At 36.2% G+C, this 22,282-nt stretch overlaps 2 protein-coding genes across 4 annotated transcripts in view; one reads left to right on the top strand and one right to left on the bottom strand.

The window, feature by feature from the left end:
- SYDE2 (synapse defective Rho GTPase homolog 2) overlaps nt 1-14,336 on the top strand; it is a 49,625-nt gene extending 35,289 nt beyond the window's left edge. The window contains exons 5-7 of one of the 2 annotated variants that reach the window (XM_064372577.1): nt 84-265; nt 5,094-5,325; nt 10,653-14,336. In XM_064372577.1, the coding sequence (XP_064228647.1) occupies nt 84-265; nt 5,094-5,325; nt 10,653-11,152 (914 nt within the window). In that variant the 3' untranslated portion in view covers nt 11,153-14,336. The remainder of the gene's footprint in view (nt 1-83; nt 266-5,093; nt 5,326-10,652) is intronic. The other variant, XM_064372578.1, reaches the window with a different exon arrangement.
- DNAI3 (dynein axonemal intermediate chain 3) overlaps nt 1-22,282 on the bottom strand; it is a 144,341-nt gene that overhangs the window by 30,549 nt on the left and 91,510 nt on the right. The window lies entirely within an intron of this gene.

Genomic DNA, 22,282 nt, shown 5'->3' with positions numbered 1-22,282 from the left:
CTTAAATTAAAAAAAAATTGACCATAGTTCTTTATTTCACTCTGCAGTCTAATCACCAGCTGTCTGCAATTTGTTTTCTAAAGGTGTGCTTAAGGATTATTTAAGAGAACTTCCTTCTCCTCTGATAACAAAGCAGCTTTATGAGGCTGTATTAGATGCAATGGTAAAAAGTCCTTTGAAAATGTCATCAAATGGTTGTGAGAATGACCCAAGTGACTCCAGGTACACTGTTGACCTGCTGGATTGTCTCCCTGAGATTGAGAAGGTAAGCATTACCAGTATACATTTTTCCTGAAAACCAGTTAATGAACTATATACCTAGCTCCAGAGCTACAGATAATTTTAGATATTTGATATTTGTGGCACTCATGTTTAAAAGCTCTGCTGTTACTGCTTTTAAACAGCCTAAATCTAATGCTTCTTAAACAGAATAAATCTAGAAGACATTTTTATTATCTTTTCTGTATGTGATTTTAGCCTAAGGATGAGTAAATACTCACTAAAGTTTTTTTGATTGTATTGTTAAAATATTATTACAATAAAATTTCATTATAGAAATATTGAAAAGATACAGAAAAGAAAAATGTAAAATTAACAGTCATCAATATTCAAAGGCAGCTATAATTAACATTTTGGTGCATCTCCTTTTAGTATTTTTTAGATACAACTGTTATGGTGTACATGGCTTAGCTTTAAGACAAACAACAGCCTTACCCCTCATTTTTCCCTCCTTATCCTTTCTATTCCCCTGCTCTCCAAAATCTTCAGACCAGCATCCTCAGGTATGCCTTTAGGACACAGCGAGAAGGATAGGTAGGTCGTCAGAACTAGCCTTAGCCTAACTTTATTTGTTGTTCCTTAGAACAGAAGGGAAAATAAGAGAAAGATGGCTGGGCTTGTCTAGATGAGGCCAAATTTGCCTATATTTTTTGTCACGCGGGAGCAGAAAGTGCAAGAATTAGTGAGTAGAAACTGTAAGTCCAGTAACTTTATTTGCGAGTTTACCGTGGTCCCCCTCTCAGTGTCCTGGGCTCTGTCCAGTTGGATTAACAATTACTCCTCCTTTGGGTTAGGGGAAGGGAACAGCTAAAGAGTGCAGAAGCTGAACGGGGGAAGTTGAAGGGGGTAGGTGGAAAAGTAGAGATACTGGTTTCCCGACAGTAGGTAAATTTTATTTTATTTTATTGAAGATAGGAGTCTCACTCTGTTGCCCAGGCTAGAGTGCAGTGTCGCAATCTCAGCTCACTGCAACCTCTACCTTTACAGGTTCAAGCGATTCTCCTACCTCAGCCTCCTGAGTAACTGGGACTACAGGTGGGCACCACCACGCCCAACTTATTTTTGTATTTTTAGTAGAGACAGGGTTTCACCATGTTGGCCAGGCTGGTCTTGAACTCCTCACTTGAGGTGATCTGCCTGCCTTGGCCTCCCAAAGTGCTGGAATTACAGGCATGAGCCACCATGCCCAGCACTAGGTAAAATTATAAGTGCCACTTATAAGTGAAGAAATGAGTGTTAGGGATCACTTGCTGAAAGTTACATACCTTTTGTGATTATAGTGTAGCTAGCACATGAATTTAGGTCTTTCTGACCCTAAGGCCCATGCTGTTACCATTCTTTCTAAAAGGACTGAATAAGCCTGGATGACATGGCAAAACCCTATCCCTACAAAAATTAGCCAGGCATGGTGGCACAGACCTGTGGTTCCAGCTACTTGGGAAGCTGAGGTGGGAGGATGGCTTGAACTTAGGGAGGTCGAGGCTACAGTGAGCCAAGATGATGCCACTGCACTCTAGTCTGAGTGATAGAGCCAGACCTTGTGTCAATCAATCAATTAATTAATCCAATCAGTCAATAACTGAGTGATACACTATTTAGTGGATTTGACAATGTAATTTATCAGTATTCTCTTTTATATATTTAGATTTTCAACAATTTGTACACAGATTTCTTTTTAGTTTAGAATTATTTAGAATAGAATCTCAGAAATAAAATTGCTTATTTAAATAATACGAACATTTTAAGGCCCTTATATGTTCTCTCTTTTTTTTTTTGAAAGTCTCACTCTGTCACCCAGGCTGGAGTCCAGTGGTATGATATCGGCTCACTGCAACCTCCGCCTCCTGGGTTCAAGCGATTCTTCTGCCTCAGCCTCCTGAGTAGCTGGGATTACAGGCACACGCCACCATGCCTGGCTCATTTTTGTATTTTTAGTAGAGATGGGGTTTCACCATGTTGATCAGGCTGGTCTCGAACTCCTGACCTCGTGATCCGCCCACCTTGGCCTCCCAAAGTGCTGAGATTACAGGCATGAGCCACTGTGCCTGGCCTCCTTATATGTTTTCATGCTAATTTTGTTTCTTTTTTTTTTTTTTTAATTGTTTTTGAGCTCAGGCTGGAGTACAGTGGTACAAACAGAGCTCACTGCAGCCTCAACTGCTGGGCTTAAGCAATCCTCCTGCCTCACCCTCCCTAAGTAGCTGGGACTACAGGTGTGTTCTGTCACCCTCAGCTACTTTTTTTGGTATGTTTTGTAGAGACTGGTTTTCACCATGTTGCCCAGGCTAGTCTCAAACTCTTGAGCTCAAGCAATCCACCCACCTCGACCTCCCAAAGTGCTGGGATTGTAGGCATGAGCCACCATGCCCAGCCAGACTAACTTTCAAAAGGAACATGACAATTACATTTTTTGGCTCATGTAAAAAATTTGCTTTCCTTTGCTTGCTATTGAGATTGAACATATATTTAACCAGGTGCAATGTGTTGTTTGTGTCTCTGTGTGTATGGTCACAATTACATGCTGGAAATACCCTTAAGAGTCCAATGTATATAGAGTTCCACTTGTGTTAGGAAATAATTATGAATTTAAAAAAGAAATATGATTCATATATTTGGCTCGTTTTGATTTAAAATGCCATATTCTTCTACAGCTTTCATTATCTCTTCATTCCTTCCCTTCACAGCCAAACATTGAAAGGCTGTTTATTCTGGCTGTTAATGCTTCTTCACCACTCATTTACTACTCAGCACATTGTAATCTGGCTTCCTACCTCATCTCTCTCGACTTGTTCTTGCCACAGTTACTAAATGTGCTTCTGATCACCAATCCATTTGTCACTTTTGGCTCCAGAGATAATGTCATTTCTCTTTAAATAAGATTTTTTACCAGCTTAGGCAACGTAGCGAGACCATGTCTCTACAAAATAAATAATTTTTTTTTTTTTTTTTTTTTTTGAGACTGAGTCTCACTCTGTTGCCCAGGCTGGAGTGCAGTGGCGCGATCTCGGCTCACTGCAACTTCCGCCTGCCGGGTCAAGCAATCCTCCCACCTCAGCCTCCTGATTAGCTGGGACTACAGGCATGCACCACTACACCCAGCTATTTTTTTGAATTTTCAGTAGAGGTGGAGTTTCACCATGTTGACCAGGCTGGTCTCAAACTCCTGAAGTCAGATGATTCACCCGCTTCAGCCTCCCAAAGTGCTGGAATTACAGGTGTGAGCCACCACTCCTGGCCTATAAATTTTTTTTTTTAAATTAGTGGGTATAGTGTCATACGCCTGTAGCACCAGCTACTTGGGAGGCTGAGGTGGGAAGATTGCTTGAGCTGGGAAGGTGGTTGGTGCTGCAGTGAGCTGTGATCATGCCACTGCATCTCAGCCTGGGCAACAGAATGAGACCTGTTTAAAAAAAAAAAATTAAATTAAATTACAGTTTTTAATTGGCATTGATGTCTTTAATATAGTTTTGAAGAATTACATACTCATCATTTTGTTAAATGATTGATCATATGCCACTATGTCAAAAAACATCATTTCCTTTCATAATTGTTTAAACCTAAATAACCATTCCACTTTTTGAGCCAACTCTCCTAATTTCTTTAAAGATTAAAAAATATTTTTTTTAGTAATTTTTTCTTTTATTTCTAACTGTGCTATTCTTCCTTTTAAGGTTTTTCTACTTAAAATATTTATTAGTTAAGAAGCATATTAGCCTTTTAAAAATATCTTTCATAATCCAAATTATAGAACCTGGACATATTCTCGAATGGTTAGCTTCCTAGATTTAAGTATGATAGTGATTACAACTTACAACTATAGGACTTATCTGTACTTAAAAATGAACATTCTGCCCCTAATCCCCTTTTCATCACAGCCTTTGTTGTTGCCATTTTAGAAGAGAAGGAGTTAATGGATACATTTTCCCAGGGATTCCAGCTGAAATCTGGAATGCATTCATAAGTATTTTATAAAGAATGTATAGTTTAACCATTTAATGGATTAAATTATGTTGTTGGAACATAATTTTTTTTTTGAGACAGAGTCTCTCTCAGCTACCCAGGCTGGACTGCAATAGTGCGATCTTGGCTCACTGCAACTTCCATCTCCTGGGTCCAAGTGATTCTCCCATCTTAGCCTCCCAAGTAGCTGGGATTACAGGCACCCCCCATCATGCCCCACTAATTTTTGTATTTTAGTGGAGACAGGGTTTCACCATGTTGGCCAGGCTGGTCTTGAACTCCTGACCTCAGGTGATCTGCGCACCTCAGACTCCCAAACTGCCAGGATTACAGGCGTGAGCCACCTCCTCTGGCCAGAACATGATTTAGGCCCCATATAATGTTTCTATTAGAAACTATGTTCTAGATTCCAAACATTCAACTTATAAGCAGATCTTTAAAAAAAATCTTTTTAAAGTTGGGCACAGTGGCTCACACCTGTAATCCCAGCACTTTGGGAGGCTGAGGCGGGCGGATCACCTGAGGTTGGGAGTTTGAGACCAGCCTGACCAACAGAGAGAAACCCTGTCTCTACTAAAAATACAAAAATAGCTGGGTGTGGTGGTGCACACCTGTAATCCCAGCTACTTGGGAGGCTGAGGCAGGAGAATCACTTGAACCCGGGAGGTGGAGGTTGCAGTGAGCCAAAATTGTGCCATTGCACTTCAGCCTGGGCAAAAAGAGCAAAACTCTGCTCAATAAAAAAATATATATATATTTTTTTAAAGTGACAGGATGCTTCTCTGTATTTTCTGCTATAAATTGTGTCCTTGAATTTGCCCCTTTATGACTATATTAATTGAAATTTAATTTAGGCAACCCTAAAAATGTTGTTGGATCATTTGAAATTGGTGGCTTCTTATCATGAAGTGAATAAGATGACGTGCCAGAATTTGGCTGTGTGCTTTGGACCAGTATTATTAAGTCAGAAGCAAGAGCCTTCCACCCGTAACAACAGAGTCTTTACTGATTCAGAAGAACTTGCAAGTGCTTTGGATTTTAAAAAACACATTGAAGTTCTTCATTACTTACTCCAACTTTGGCCAGGTAAGTGATTCTATGGAAATATTTTTTTTTGCTTTCAATGATAGTGTATTTGAATTAACTAATCATTACATGTGCCCGTATATGATTGAAGAAACTTTTCTAAATTTTGCTTTTTCAAAATGTTGTGAATTGATACCTATCCTTTAGTTTTTTCATTTAAGTGTTTTCTACCTTTGCTGATTACATTGTAGGCATGTAGATCAATGTACACATTTTAGATTTGATCAGATCTAGATTTGAATCCTGGTTGTGCCACTTACTAGCAATCTGACCTTGGACTGGTTTCTTAAGGTCTTAGAGCCTTGTATTATCTTTTGTCATATGGATTTAATAATATGTTTATAGATTTTATATTAGGATTTTAAAAAATTGTGTATGTAAGGTGCTCAGAATAGCTCTTGACACATAATAGATACTCAATAAATACTAATTTATTTACTCTTCTCATTTTTAGTTTAACTGTATAAAGCAGAATTCATTTTTCTCCTTAAATCAGTTCTTTTTTACATCTTTACTGCATTCATGGTCATTCATCAAATTATCTCAGCTTGAATCGGGCATTATCTTTGACCTTTCCATCTTTCTTATCCAATTCTTATTCCAGTCAATAACTAAAAACTGACAGTTATTTTCCTAATTATCTCTTATATAGTTTCAGAGCTAAAAGAAACATGTGTTTAATTAGATGTTCTGTAAAGGACCTTTCATTTAAATTCCAAAATTTTCTTAGCTTTTAGTAACCCCTGCTACCCTCACTCCGCACTACGTGGGACCAAGCGTGAAGTACTTTGGTGTTTAGTGTAGAGCACACTAGTAACAGCGCTTGGCCGTGGGGTCAGGCTTGAGTTCAGATATGGGTGCTGGCACTTGCAAGCAGGGTGGGCTCTGGCAAAAACTTTAACCTCTTCAACTCTCAGTTTGCTTCTCTCTAAATAATGCCTGCCTCAGGGTTGTTGTAAAGATTGAGATGAAGCATCTAAAAGTGTTTAGCACAAAGTGAGCACTCAATCAACATCTTCTGTTACTCCTTTAAGATGGAAAAATTAAAGTACAAGGGAATGCTTGATTTCATCATTATAAAGTGAATTAAAAATAAAGTTAATAAAAATTTTCAATGTTTAAATTTGGAAAGCTAAAGCTTTTGCTTTCTTTTAAATGCAGGCTTAAAAATTATTCTAATTTATATTTTAACTGAATTAGAATGTTATTTTAATTATTTTTAAATCCTGAATCAAGATTCTCTGGGTAATTGGGCTAATTTCAGCATTTGATGCCCAATGTAAGGGATCTTTCAGAGTGTTAACTGTGTTTCCTCTTTCTAGAGCAGCTTTAATTCTAATAAACACCAGGAATTTGGGAGAAAGCCATCTTGTCATTACCACAAATGAAAACTTGCTTCTTTGGAGACCATTAAGTTTACTGTCAGTGCTGAGTTTGTTACTAATTCTGTGCCAGAGGTTAAGGTCATTTTATAATTTTGTAATAGTAGCTACCTTAGTTTTGGGTTTGGGAGAAGAAACATATATCTTGTGTTATAGAAAAAGCAGGTTCAGATTTCAAATTCACTGTATTCTAAAGACAGCCTTAAACAGCTGTTCCTAGTGTACAGCATCTCATTCTAAAGATTTGTGTTGTTGGTTTTAAAAATAACTGCTCCCTTTTCTATAACCTGTTATTTTTCCTTAGTTGTAGTACCTCAGACAAAGAATAGGGCAGAAGGATGAGAAGAAACAACAGTTTTACCCTCTAAATCACCTGATGTTGAATTCTTGGAAAAGGCAGAAATCAAGTAGATGAGGTGCAGTTGCATGGCCTGAGAAAGTTGATAGTGACATAGAGAACTTGGTAAAGACTAGTAGTCCATAGCATATTAACTCAGTGAATGCCTATCCTATCTCCATGCATTCAATAGAAGGTTTTAGCTTTCCTTGTTATGCGTATCTTATTTTTCCATTTGTAAATTCTCCAACTCCAGAGTTAAAAAGAGTTGGCCCCTTCCTTTTTACTTTTAAATTTTTTGTTTTATGTTTTTTTTTTGTTTTTTACTTTTGGGCAAGAAGATAGTTTGCTTTCAGATTTCTATTTGAAAAATCCTATCTTCAACGTAATTAGTTAGAACTTTAGCATATCAGCATTAGAAGGTAAAAATCATCCTGCCAATAGTTTTTAGATTTTCTTCTACTAAGATCTGGGGTTCTTTGGAAGCAGCTTAGAAGCCAGATCAGCAAGGGATGGGGGAACAAAATGGAAATACACTTCCCCATTGACCAGAACAGCCTTCTTTTTATCTTTTTTATGTATTGTTTTCACAAAAATGTTTCTTTTAGATATTCATTTTCTATTTTAAGAATACTGAAAATTACCTGGCCACCCTACCACCTTAAAGATGGAGAAATGAATTTAGAGACCGTATAACTCCTAGATCCTTGCTATATCATGTTTTCTTTCTTCTTCTTTCTTTTTTTTTTTTTTTTTTTGAGATGGATTTTCACTCTGTCGCCCAAGTTGGAGTGCAGTGGCATGATCTTGGCTCACTGCAACCTTTGCCTTTCAGGTTCAAACGATTCTCCTACCTCAGCCTCCCGAGTAGCTGGGATTAGAGAGTGTACCACTGCGCCTGGCTAACTTTTGTATTTTTAGTAGAGATGGGGTTTCACCATATTGGCCAGACTGGTCTCGAACTCCTGACCTCAACTGATCTGCCTGCTTCAGCTTCCCAAATTGCTGGGATTACAGGTGTGAGCCACCACGCCTGGCCGCTATACATTTTCTATGATAAATATATTTGGGGCAAGTTTTTTGGAAAAGGTATCAATTTTCCTCTTCTTTCTATTTCATCTTTCTTACAGATTTTAAGTTTGGTGAGGTTGGGGATTATTTTTAACTTTATATCCCCAGGTCCTAGCAGAGTATTTGGAACTAACTAGATAGTATATTTTTGTTAAATAGGATAATTAAATTGTAGATAAAAGGATAATAAAGTGGTGATTAGAAACAAATCTATTGGTAGAAAATGAAGGAAAAATTTTCTTAGTACTTACTATATTTTGAATTTTTTTTCAGCAACTGTATAGGCTGCATTTTTAATTTTATTCTATGGAAGGTGGGTAGTCAACAGTGATCGGAAAACCAGAACTTTTCTTTTGAGGTTAAAATTAGCCATTTTCACTTTATGTTTAGTAGTAAACCATTCCACCATCAATAGTCTAAAAAGTAAGTGATGTTCATTTCTCAGAACTTGAATTTTTAGTCTAAAAGATATAAAATATCAATTTAATTTGTTTCTTAAATAATTTCCAAGATAATATACAGAAATAATGTTTTAGTAGGGTCTTAGGTAAGTAACTGTAAGCAACTGGCAACAAAATGAATCTGGATTTTGCAGGCAAATGTCTGAAAATGCAGGCACAGTAAGACAAGTTTAAGACACAGAGTGAAAATGTATGGTGAGATCGGACCAGATAACCTCAAGGATAGCAGAATATTGTAACTGGTTGATGAGAACAATAGGCATGACAGTTAAGCACTAAAAAGAACAGGAATAGCACAGAGAATGAGGGGGGAAAAGCAAGGAGATAGTGGTAATAAGCAGCTAGAGGAGGAAAAAGAATATGAATAATTACACAGTGGAAAATTCAAATATTCATTTTACACTTACATCAGTTGATGGTATGGCCCATTCTATATTAATACTAACATTAAAAAACAATTTAAAGTAATTATTTAACCTTTATTTTCTAGAAAATTTTAGATCAAGAAATATTGGCTATCTATAATGATAGGTAATAACTATCTTAAAAATGGAATAGAAATGTTACAAACATACGTATATACAGTTATCAAATATTTCAATAAAGTCTAGGTTTAAAAAAGTATGGGAGGCCGAGGCAGGCGGATCACCTGAAGTCAGGAGTTCAAGACCAGCCTGACCAACATGGACAAACCCTGTCTCTACTAAAAATACAAAATAAGCCAGGCATGGTGGTGCATGCCTGTAATCCCAGCTACTCAGGAGGCTGAGGCAGGAGAATCGCTTGAACCCAGAATGTGGAGGTTTCAGTGAGCTGAGATCATGCCATTGCATTCCAGCCTGGGCAACAAGAGCAAAACTCCCTCTCAAAAACAACAAAAAAACCAAATCAACCAACCAACAAACAAAAGTATGGGATCTCTGGAAAATGTTATGAATATCATTTAGGTCTGGAAAACTAGAACCATATATATGTTTTTATAGTTTTTCAGTTGTCTTATTTTATACATGAGCAAACAAGCATTCATTATATGTTGGAGAGTATAAAGCTCATGTGTTGTCACTGATTTATGTTGCTTTTATCTTAGTGAAGATTTACTAAAGTTTACTTCACTAAGATAAAGGCAACAGAGATGAAGAGGTACTTACTGATGGAGAATAAACAAGCAGAAAGAGAAAGATATTGTGGGTAATCTTTAATAGCTGTGTGTCAGCATTTTAAATTGTCTATTTTATATACAGAAGAGCCTTAGATAAATATTCTGTTCAATACACAAGAGTAAGCAGTAGAACCTTGGTTTGTAATGAAGTAATATGTATCTCTATGGTAATCTATATGGCTAGCACAATGCATACTCTCAGAAGAAAGTAGTCTTAATATGGAAAATGTTATTTGGGATTGTTAAATACCTAACCAGAAAATAAAATATCTGTACTATTTCCAGGCAATAAATGAAGATAGTAGATAATGCTGTATAATCAAACTCAGGTAACAAGTGGTCAAATCTAGTATTTGCACATTTTATAAAAGTGAAATTTGGTCTGCTTAGTAAACTATGACTCTTAGTAAACTATGACTCTGCTGCTAATAGAATTGCAGGAAAGCCCACAAGTGTCAGAACTTCTAGACTGATCATTTTAGATGCCTTTGCCTCACTTAGATGTTTGCAGACAAAGGATCTTTTTGTTATATTTTGTTTGTACACCAACATGCCTTGCCTGCTTTTTGCTGTAGCTTTTAATTTAGGAGAAGCTACCAGCTTAGCTGTTGTCTGAATTCTAGCTAGATAATAATAAACTTGCACAGAAAATTAATTGACGTTGGAAATGTGATTTGTTTGGGAACGTTATGATGTAGCATGAATTAGCACCATGGAACGTTGTACTGCTTCTGTCCTTAATCTAGTTTATGTCTAGTAATACAAAATAATTATGGAATGCTTTCTTTTGATAGAGTGCATGTTTTTGTTTTAATGCATGTTTGTAGTTGATGATTAAATGGCTTATCTTTAGCTCTTTTTTCTTTTAAGTTCAGTTGAATTACGGTCATTAAAGCAAAATTATTGTTTGTTTCTAGTGCAGCGTTTAAATGTCAAAAAATCAACAGACAGTTTATTCCCAGAGCAGAAGTCTTCTCTGAATTATTTAAGGCAGAAGAAAGAACGACCTCACATGTTAAATTTGAGTGGTACTGATTCATCAGGAGTACTTAGGCCAAGGCAAAACCGATTAGACAGTCCACTTAGCAATCGTTATGCAGGAGACTGGAGCAGCTGTGGAGAAAACTACTTTTTAAATACAAAAGAAAATTTAAATGATGTGGATTATAATGATGTCCCTTCAGAAGATAGAGAAAACGGAGAAAATTATAGCAAAATGGATGGGCCAGAAGTAATGATTGAACAGCCAGTTCCCATGTCTAAAGAGTGTACATGTCAGACATATTTGACAATGCAGACAATTGAGTCTACAGCGTACCGAAAAGATAATCTCAAAGATCTACAAGAAAGTATTGATACTTTGATTGGAAATCTGGAACGTGAGCTCAACAAAAATAAGCTTAATATGAGTTTTTGAGATTGAGGGTATTTTTGTTTTTTTATAATGTCTTAGTTTCAAATCTGTCTTTCTTGCTTTCTTTTCTTATACCACCCAGAGCAATGTTTTCATTTTTTCACTCTTGAAATCTTTAATTTCTAATAAGTTTATATGATTCAATTCAAAGCACCATTAATGTAATTTTTACTTATCTCATTAGAAAACTTCTGGGGAATCAATAAAACTTGGACTTCTTGGGATATTTTACTAAGTCTTGCCAACTCTATGGAGATAACTTTCAAATGCACTTAGAAGGTTCAGATAAGTTATTAGCCCCTCAAGGTTTTTGTGCTTTCTGGGAACCTCCCTTCTGTGGCTGAGACAGATGTTCTATTTTTTTTGTTTTTTTGAGATGGAGTCTCACTGTGTCGCCCAGGCTGGAGTGTACTGGTGCGATCTCAGCTCACTGCAACCTCTGCCTCCTCAGTTCAAATGATTCTCCTGCCACAGCCTCCAAGTAGTTGTGATTACAGGTGCCAACCACCATGCCCAGCTAATTATTGTATTTTTAGTAGAGATGGAGTTTCACTATGTTTGTCAGCCTGGTCTAGAACTCCCAACCTCAGGTGATCAGCCCACCTCGGCCTCCCAAAGTGTTGGGATTACAGGTGTGAGCCACCATGCCCAGCCTCCAAATGTTCTTTTAGAGGAACATCACAGTTGCTCAGTCTGATTTGCAGTACGGGTCCTGGTACACTGCAACATCCTTTGATCACATTTTATTTGTAATGCAAATGCTGCTATAAGAAAATCTTTTTATAAATAAAAGTGAAATTATACAAACACTAATGTATTCTGTATTAACATTCAGTAATTATTTAAGCTCATAAAAAGTAAATATTTTTATAATCCTGAAATTATGTATATATTTATATAAATGCATGTATGTATAGATATTAGGATGGGGGAGGGGTTACTGTAGAATCACATGTATTTTTAAAGTATATATGTCATGAGACCAAAATTATTATCTTAAACTATTTTTTTCAGGGAAAGAACATTTAAATTAAAGGAGGAATTACATAAAAACACTTGAACAAAAATAGAAGCATCTGAGTAGAATTAATAGACATTCTTTTCTTTATTCACAGAAAGTCACAATGTCCCCTGTGAAAAGTCATCTTTTAAATTTGAAATCTTCTAACTCCTTAAGGGATTAAGTGCCCAGATTTCTGCACTGGTGATTTCTGCACCTGTTCTATGCATTTTTATATTCTGCTTTGTTTTAATTATTTATTTGTAGTAGTACATTTATAACATTGACTTTATAATTATCCCCATTTGTTTCTAAATAAATAGTCTTGCCAGCATACTACACGTTACTGATTTTTAAAAATTAACTTTATTTTGACTAAGTATATATATGATGTTATAGCAATCACAGTAATGTTTGAAAATGTAAATGTAGAAGGCTTTTGTATTAAATGAAAATGTATTTTTTTAAACTTTTATATCTACAGGATGTATAATTTAAAAATTATAAATAGATTTTAAGTTACCAACTTTTAAGATATGGCAGACTTGAAAAACTGACTTCCTGATGTTTTTCTAAATATTAAAGTACTTAAACTATTGCTATGCAATATACATTGGTAAACAGACTTATTATTTAATTTGAAAACCCATTGTTAGGTAACTATTTTTATATGAAATTTTCATTTATTAAAACCTTGTGTAACGATTCAGAAGAATACCAAAAGAACATATGAGTAAACAGTCAAAGGAAAGTACTTCTGAATGTTTTATAGGAAAGCTGTTTCAGATTCCTTCCTTTTGTTGCTATATCATGTATGAATTGAATAAACTGTTCAAGAAATGTAAAAATTTTATTAAAATATTATAACCTTCATTTTATGCTATTAATTATAATGATTTTAAAGATCACTTATTTTAATATTCTTTTTGAACAAATATGTTAAGGTTTTGGACCATCATGTATTTATCCATCAATATATGTAATAACATTTATTTGTCCAAAATTGAATTTTCCAGAATCTGAAATACTTCAAGGGCCATGCCTGTATTACTATATTACTATATTATTTTGGATGAGAATAGTTTTATAGTTAATCTCTGCCATCTTGGAGAATTCTAATCATTTTTTTGTTGTCTAATCACTGAGTTATAGCTATAAACTGCTTTTATTGACTTTGCTTTACCAGAAGTGTTGGATGAGTTTAGATGCCTTTAAATGGCATTTTACTTCAGATATTTTTTGATATTTTTTTATTCCTGCTTTTTATAATTTGCTGGGATCCTTCTGTAATGTCAACTGTTACGCCTTTCAGAGCCTGCCAGCTTTAATTTTTCTTTCCTTTTTTTTCTTTTTTTTAAATAGAGACAGGGTTTCACTATATTGCCCAGGCTGGTCTCAAATTCCTGGGCTCAAGCAATCCACCCACCTCAGCCTCCCAAAGTGATAGGATTACAGGCATGAGCCACTGTGCCCAGCCTCTAATATTTTTTAGGATTAAAAACAATTTTGATTTTAGAGCATGTACCTGAATAAAAATTCTAAACAATTCAGATGCATAGAAAATAAAAGTACAAGTGTTTCTGCCTGCCATCCACACCAATTTCACCTCTTAGAGGTAATAGCACATTTCTTGCTGTTATTTCTTACCATGTAAGCCGAATTTGTTGTTTTGTGTTAGAAATGATAAGCAATTTATCTCACTTCATTCCTTCTCACCATTTTTAGTTATGTTTTAGTTCTTCATTTGTTTAAAGTTATAATTTTTGATCCATTGATTTTAAATATATTTCCCTAACATTGAGGAAATGACCAACCTTGTACTTCCCTTCCAATTCATTACTGGCCTTTACCTCCTAAATTCTGTTATACTATTAGTTTATATAATTGTTTTAATAGATGTATAATTTTCCCTTTATACTGTATATTTGTAAACTGTATATTTATACTGTATAGTCTAAAAACTGTAAATCAGTAACTAGCAATCACACTATGCAAAAGTATGCACAGTTAAACCAGGTGATCTATCTCCTTTTTTTTTTTTGAAACGGAGTCTTGCTCTGTTGCCCTGGCATGACCTCAGCTCACTGCAACTTCTGCCTCCTGGGTTCAAGCGATTTTCCTGCCTCAGACTCCTGAGCAGCTGGGACTACAGGCACACACCACCATGCCCAGCTAATTTTTGTATTTTTAGTATTTTTTCCTCACTCTTTATTTTTTAGTGGGTCTGCAGTTCTAGGTTCAAACTAATTTTTCTTTAGAACTTTGAAGGCATTTCACTATTACTTTCAAGAATCCAGTTTTGCAGTAATCCAGGCTAGAAAGATGGTAATTCAGACCAAAATAGAAACAATAGAGATGGTGAGATATGACTGGATTCTGGATATATTTTGAAGCAGGCGCTAAAAGAATCTGCCAGTGGACTATGAAAGGAGTAAGGGCTGAGCTGCTGAAGGATGGAGTTCCATCAAATGAGATTGAAATGACTCCATGTTTTTTCAGTGAGTTCCTTCTATTGGACATTGGTAGTGTTAATATAGAAGTTATTAAAATGTCTTATAATGTCCTGTTAACTATTAGTACTACTGTTTCTGTACTTGGTGATGGTGCTCATAGAGTCACTGCTAGAATAAAAAAGCCGGAAGACTTCATATATATATATCTAAGTAAAGTCCCACATAATAACTTCTTGGAAAATTCTAGATTATGTAGCTTTATATGTTAGAGACCCTAAAGAAACAGGGTTGAATACTGGTGTGGTCCCTGAAAAGAATTTAGTGTCCAGACCACAGACTGACTTTGATGGTCAGGATTTTATAAATTAAATACATAAAGTTTTAGGTACTTTGGTATGATAAAGTTATTATGATTAATAATAACAAGTCTTAATTTGAGGTTTACTCACCTGAGGACTTTGGTACAAAAAGAAATGCTTTTTTGCTCTTTGTCCTGACCTATTTTCATTCTGAATTCAATAAGGGTCATATTTGATAAACACTGAAGTGCCACAAGTCAGATTTCTTGATTGCATTCTGCCTCCACCAGAAATGGACTTGCTAACTCAGGCAGAAATTGAATTTATTGAGGAAATAGTGTATCAGAGGGAAGACTTAAGGTGCTGAAAGTCTTTTACATTTTGATCAAGGTAGTCGTTTCATAGGTGTTTACATATCAGGTTGCATACTTAAGATTTATGCCCTTTATATGTCATTCCTCCATTTTAATTTTTTTTTCTTTTATGGGTAAGCTGGAGAAATAGACTTGGAAAATAAACAGAAATTAAGGGAGGCTAGGTGGTCAGAATGGCAGCAATCAAGGCCATGCCTGGTTAGGATGCTGCTGTTGCTGTCAGTCATTAAGCAGCTCCATGTACTCCACTGGAGTTGGAAAAAATCCTCACTCTGCATTATTCCTGATTCTCAGTCCCGGACAGAAGCATGAGATAGTACTCCAGCTTCCAGGAGGCAGAGAGGAATTAGCGTGCCTCCTTTCCTAGAACTTACATAGTGGATTGTATGACTACAAGAAGGAGATTTGGATGCCGAGCAGACAAAACAGTGAAAAATAAATACAACACTTTTCCTAATCTTCATCGGAAGCCTGTTGCTCCAAAATTGGAATTTTTGTTACCCCATCCCCCCAGTATGTCCCAGCCATCAACAGGTCTGAGTGCTGTGTGTCTGAAACTGCCTTGGAATTTGTCACTGCTAATCCAAGCCATCATTATCACTCAATCTCCTATTTCCTCTCTGCTATCACTCTCCCTCTCCCCTCTCCACAGCCATGATCCAGTCTATTCATAGAAGCTAATGTTAAAAAGATAAACCACATCATTTCCTAGGCCTTCTCCCTTGCTCCCCAGCTCCAGCAACACTAGGGACCCTCATTCCTATCTGAGGCTCCCTGCTTTTATCATTGCCCCTGTGCGGAAAGCTCTTTATCCAGGTCTTAGGCAGTTTCTTTTTGTCATTCGCTTCTCTGCTCAAATGTCACTTCAAAGAGCCTGCTTCTGAACATCCTGCTCTGAGAATAAGGGAAGAAGCAGATGGAGATTTCTGTTTCTTGTAACAAATGCCATTAATAAATACTTATGGTACTGTATGACTAAACTGTAGATATTTATCACTTTGGTAAATGTTTACATTGAAACCAAATTTAAGAAGAAAAATGTTTAAAAAACTATACCCACATCGATCGTCACTTTTTATCATATCACCTGAGCTTATTTTCATCAAGGCTATGTCATTATCTGAAATTATTTGTTTATTCATGTATTATCTATGTCCATTCCTCTAGAATGTAATCTCCATGGTAGCAAGAACATTGTGTATCTAGTTCATTGTCATATGCCTAGGGACTATAACATAGAAGCTGTTGAATTAATTGTGCATCAATGAATGACTGTAATGGGATACTTGGAGAATGGTTGTCTTTTTGACAGGAAAACACTAAGTACTATAATTGTAATGTCTACATAATTTTAAAAATATTCACTCCTGAGTAATAAATTATTTCTGGTTAAGAGAGTAATGTTATCTCTTTTTTAAAGATGACTTTTCTTTTTTTAGAGTTAAAGTGGTCTTGGGAAAATTAGTGATGTTACAAATCAGTGGGTGGGTAAATTTTGGGTAATTTTTTGTAGCATTTTTTTGCTGCAGAATAGGGTCTAAACAGTTATTTAAATGATATGTAAATGGAAATGCACATCTCACTATAACAAAGGAATATCTTTAAGAAAGATGTTAAAATGCATCATTTATTTCTTTATAGAAATCATAAAAAGCAAAATATATCCTCTTAACTTTGACTTAATTTACTTTCATATGCACTTTCTCTAGAACTGGAAAAAACTATTTTTCATTTTGTTAAAAGAAAATATTTTCATAAACTTGAATAAACCCTATAAGTAGAACTCTTCCTTATTAGAAAAAATACCAGCGAAACCACTTTGAGGGACAGGCACTACATTTAAGGTTTTCATTTTCCTCAATGTCAAGTGTTTAAGCATGTGAGAAAATGCATAAACACTGCCCTTGGGTTGGGTTAACTTCATTCTTATTTGTTTAATAAGGCCACTTGCCATGCTTTAAAGTTAGTTATTTGGATTAATTTTGCTTTTTTGCTTAGCGGAGGTGTATATGTAGTAGAAACTTCGTGTTGACCTCTGTATTCCATATATTTTGGAAATTTGACTCTTCAAAATAATTTTCCGAAGAGAGTTTAAAATTTCAACTTTAATAAAGTGCAATATATATTAAATGAAGGAACAGGAAAGCCCCTCACATTCAAGACTTCTGTGTATGTGTGAAAGTTATGAAACAGCATGCCTGCAACTCACATTTTTTTCACAGCTGCAGATACTGAACAGTGACCCCATGTTCTTGACCTCTGTTCAAGAAACGAGATGCAGGTTGCCAGCCTGTTTGCATATGTTCTTGCCTTTCCCCCGCCGTGGCCATTGTAAAACCCACTCTTTACCTAAGAGCAAGTTTGATTCTTTAGGTTAGTGAAAACTATTTGTCTAAGATGGCGGATAAGAAATGTCAGAGCATAAAGTGCCATCTGTCCAAGGTTATAAATCTACGTTTGATCTGTACTCTGTAACAAACTCACCTATAAAACCAAGGAAATATACATAAAAGAAGCCATACTAGCATCTTTTCCCTTAACCTTTATGAACACTTTTCAACTATATAGGAAAGTTGAAAATTTTATGGTGAATACCCATATAGCTAGCATCCAGATTCCATAATTGATAAGCTTTTTGTTATATCTGCTTACATATCTATCCATTATTTTCATACTTTTTTTGTGCATTTCATAGTAAGTTGCAGGGATCAGTACATTTCATAGTAGGTGTCATTTTGGAAGCCAAAAAAAGATTGAATTGGTGATGAACTTTGTGTGATTATAATTAACCTCTAAAAGATTTGTAGTATTAATTTACAAATCTTAGAATTCATCAATAGCAATGTTAGAAAGAACCAACATTGCTATTAATAGCCCCTAAAAAGCAATGAATATTTCGAGTATCTTATTTTATTTTTTATTTTTTGGAGTCCTGCTCTGTCACCCAGGCTGGAGTGCAGTTATGTATACCTCCTCTATGTACAGTTATGTATACCTTAGCATGCATACCACACTTTGGGAAATACTGAGTTATAGTCTCTGCTATGGTCTGGATATGGTTTGTTTGTCCCCACCAAATCTCACTGCAACCTCCGCCTCCCAGGTTCAGGTGATTCTCCTACCTCAGCCTCCCGAGTAGCTGGGATTACAGGTGTGTACCACCATGCCAGGCTATTCTTTGTATTTTTAGTAGAGATGGAGTTTCACGATGTTGGTCAAACTGGTGTTGAACTCCTGACCTCAGGTGTATCTTATAACTCTTACCACATTACTTTTAGCTATCCTAGACTTCCATCATTCACAGACAACCTGCACAATTTCTACCATATTCAAATACCACATGTAACACTATTTTCTTATTTTCTCTAAAATTATTTTTTCAATTAAATGTAAAACTTACACTGCTGCCATATATGGAAAACCAGTATCACTTGTCATTAACAAGTTAAACAGTTTCTTCTACACACTAAAATGAATTTGTAACTATTAAGATAATTAAGGTGTGAGCTCTATGTACAGTTATGTATACCTTAGCATGCATACCACACTTTGGGAAATATTGAGTTATAGTCTCTGCTATGGTCTGGATATGGTTTGTCCCCACCAAATCTCTTGTCAAAATTTAGTCCTCAGTGTGGTATTCTGGGAGGTGAAACGTGTTTGGTTCATGGGGGCAGATTCGTCATGAATAGATTAATGCCCTCCCTGGTGGGTGGTAAGGAGTGAGTTCTCACTGTATTAATTCCAACAGAGCTGGTTGTTAAAAAGAGCCTAGCACCTCCTTATACACTCTCTCTCCACCCCCACTCCTTTCTCGGCATGTGATCTGCGCATACACTGGCTCCCCTTCACGTTCTGCTGTGATTGGAAACAGCCAGCAGCCCTCACTCAATCCTGAATTTTCTGGCCACCAGAATCATGAGTCAAATAAGCCTTTTTCTTTTTAAATTACTTAGCCTCGGGTATTCCTTTGTAGCAACACAAAATGGACTAAGACAGTCTCCATCTTTTCTATCACAAATGTTGGGACACAAGAAAAGTCAAAGCTGCACTGAAAATTGAACACATAGGTAACACCAGTCTGTTTTCTTCTTAAGGGACAAAAAAGCACCTTGTCCAGGTAAAACACTTGATTAAGTCCCATCTGGAGCTAGCGGTGAAGAGAGTGAAAGGTCTCCTCTTCATCAGGGATGGGGAGGGTCTGTCTGCAGTCTGACATTGTGTCCAAATGGGATCCATTCTTCGTGAGCCCTGTAGGCTCTACACTGGCAGGAACAGAGCCAAAGCCCAGTTCTTGCAGCCTGAATTTCTGCCTTGAGGACTTCTCAGTGCTGTTAACCTGACTTTTTTTTTTTTCATTTTGTTTCCTCTCACACTTTTAACCCCCTCCTACCAGTGTATTTTCCCTTGAACTACCAACATAGGGTTGGTAGGAGATCAACAAAAACTTACCTTTCCTTCCTACGAGCCAGACATAGAGATCAAAATACCAAATTTACTTTTGATACAGATGAGCTGGAGAATACAGCTTGGGTCTATGGCCAAGTGGGCTTCTTCATATATCCTCTGTGATCTGATCATCCCCACCAAGTCAATGGTGAAGTTAGTGAAAAAAGACCTCTCCTGGCATGGGCACAGTCTGTCAGCACCATAAAGTTATGAATTACCAACAGGCTGGTGTGTAGTGAGAGAATGCAGAAGGCCCCAGCCAGGCATGCTCAAGTTCTTTTCAATTCACTGCTCAGATGAGTGTTCCTTGTGACTTGAGGAACAGTAAATGAAGGGTATAAAGAGAAGTTGGAAGTGATTCTCTCATACTCTTGAGAAGTAGCAAAATCCCCTCCCTCTTACGGAAATAGGAAAAGTACAGGATGTTATCCTCTGACAATGACCTCCTATTGCTTCCTCTTAGTAAAGGATCAAATGTCACAAGATGAACTTTGGGATCCTTCTGTAAATGGAGCAGGAAGTCGAAATGCTGAACTGCACATAGGCAGTCAAAAAAAAAAAAAAAAAAAACACACAAAGATTTTCCAGGCAATCACGAGGCAATTGCTGCCATGGGGCACCCCAGCTAATTTGCAAAGTGGCCAAAACATCATGTTCTCACCTCTCTTGGTAAATCCTTTCCCTTCAGGCCCCCATGGCCATGTGCCACCTCTGGCTGCTTTGGGCCTCGGATATCACAACTAGTCCTGCCCTTCCTTCCTGTGCCCAACAGAATCTGTCTCCTCCTTCTCTACCTCCAGGGAAATCTCGCCTTCCATTTGGTTTTATAATCTTGCCTGGAAGAATATGGTCTCATCACCTGAGTCAAATACTAAAGTGTTAATGATGAATAGAGTTTATTTGTACTTTATTTTTAAATGGGAGGTTATTAAACTATGCCTAGGAAAGTATTGGAGGTACTCCTTAGGTTCTCTTGGTTCTTTTTGCTAACTGTGAGGTCCCTTGATGCTCCTGCTACAGTTCTATGTTATGTTCACTTCTGAAAGACTGTTGGCTTTTGTATTAACCATCTCAGCTTCTCATGTCTACTTTCATCCTTAGCCAGTAGGGATCAGTATTTAAACCATTATCAGCTATATTCTTAATGCATTTAAACAGGTCACAAGGGGGTTGTTGGACTTCTAACAAATCACCTAGTAGAAATTTTATGAAAGTCAGAATTGCATATGTAAATTTTTAAAATATACATATAAAAAACTAACCAAAACAACTTCAAAAAAGAACAAAGTTGGAGGCCCAACATATCTGATTTTAAGGTGACTTATAAAGTGACAGTAAACAAGATGGTATGGAAATGGCATCAAAATAGACAAATCAATAGAATAATAGTTCAGAAATAGATTCCTACATATATGGACAGCTGATTTTTGACCAGACAATTCAGTGAAGAAAAAACAGTCTTTTCAACAAATGGTGCTGCAACAACAGAATATTTGCATGAAAAAAATGCTCTGATCCACATCTCATACCATATGTTAAACTCAAAATACATCATAGACCTAAATGTAAAGCCTAAAAGTATGAAACTTCTGGAAGAAAACCTTGGATTATGCACAGATTTTTCATATTGGTCACCAAAAACATAATACATAAAAAAAATTGATAAACTGAAATTCTTCAAATGTAAAAACTGCTGCCCTTTGAAAGACCATTTTGAGAGAATGAGAAGATAAACCACAGATTGGGAGTATATGCTTGCATATATCATATAAGGGTTGGCATCCAGAATATATAAAAAATTCCAAAATCTCAATAATAATTAAAAAACACTCCCCTTGCTCCCTGCAATGAGCAAAATGCATGAACAAACACTTCATGAAAGAGTATATATGAATGGCAAATGAAGACATGAAAATTAACATCATTAGTCATTAATGCAAGTTAAAACCACAAAAAGATACCACCACACATCAATTAGAATGGCTAAATTTTAAAAGAGTGACCCTACTGGCAAGAGTGTGGAGGAACTAGAACTCTCATATACTGCAGGTGGGAATTGTAAAATGGCACAACCACTTTGGAAAATATTCAGCAATATCTTAAAAAGTTAAACATATACATACCACAGGATCCAGACATTCCATTCCTAGATATTTATCCAAAGGAAATGAATGCCTATGTCGGTAAGAAAAACTTGTACATAAATCATAGCAGATTAATTTGTAATAGCAAGCTACTCATCTGACAAAGGTCTAATATCCAGAATCTACAAGGAATTTAAACAAGTTTACAAGAAAAAACAACCCCATCAAAAAGTGGGCAAAGACACTTCTCAAAACGAACAGACACTTCTCAGAAGAAGACATTTATGCAGCCAAGAAACATATGAAAAAAAGCTCATTATCACTGATTGTTAGAGAAATGCAAATCAAAACCACAATAAGATATCATCTCATGACAGTTAGAATGGCAATTATTAAAAAGTCAGGAAACAACAGATGCTGGAGAGGATGTGGAAAAAATAGAAATGCTTTTACATTGTTGGTGGGAGTGTAAAT

Source organism: Aotus nancymaae, unplaced genomic scaffold, assembly GCF_030222135.1.
Source record: "Aotus nancymaae isolate 86718 unplaced genomic scaffold, 86718_ANA_hifiasm-v0.15.2.pri h1tg000007l, whole genome shotgun sequence".
Classification (NCBI taxonomy): domain Eukaryota; kingdom Metazoa; phylum Chordata; class Mammalia; order Primates; family Aotidae; genus Aotus; species Aotus nancymaae.
The sequence above is the reverse complement of the archived record's forward strand: the minus strand, read 5'-3'. Positions and strand labels throughout refer to the sequence as shown.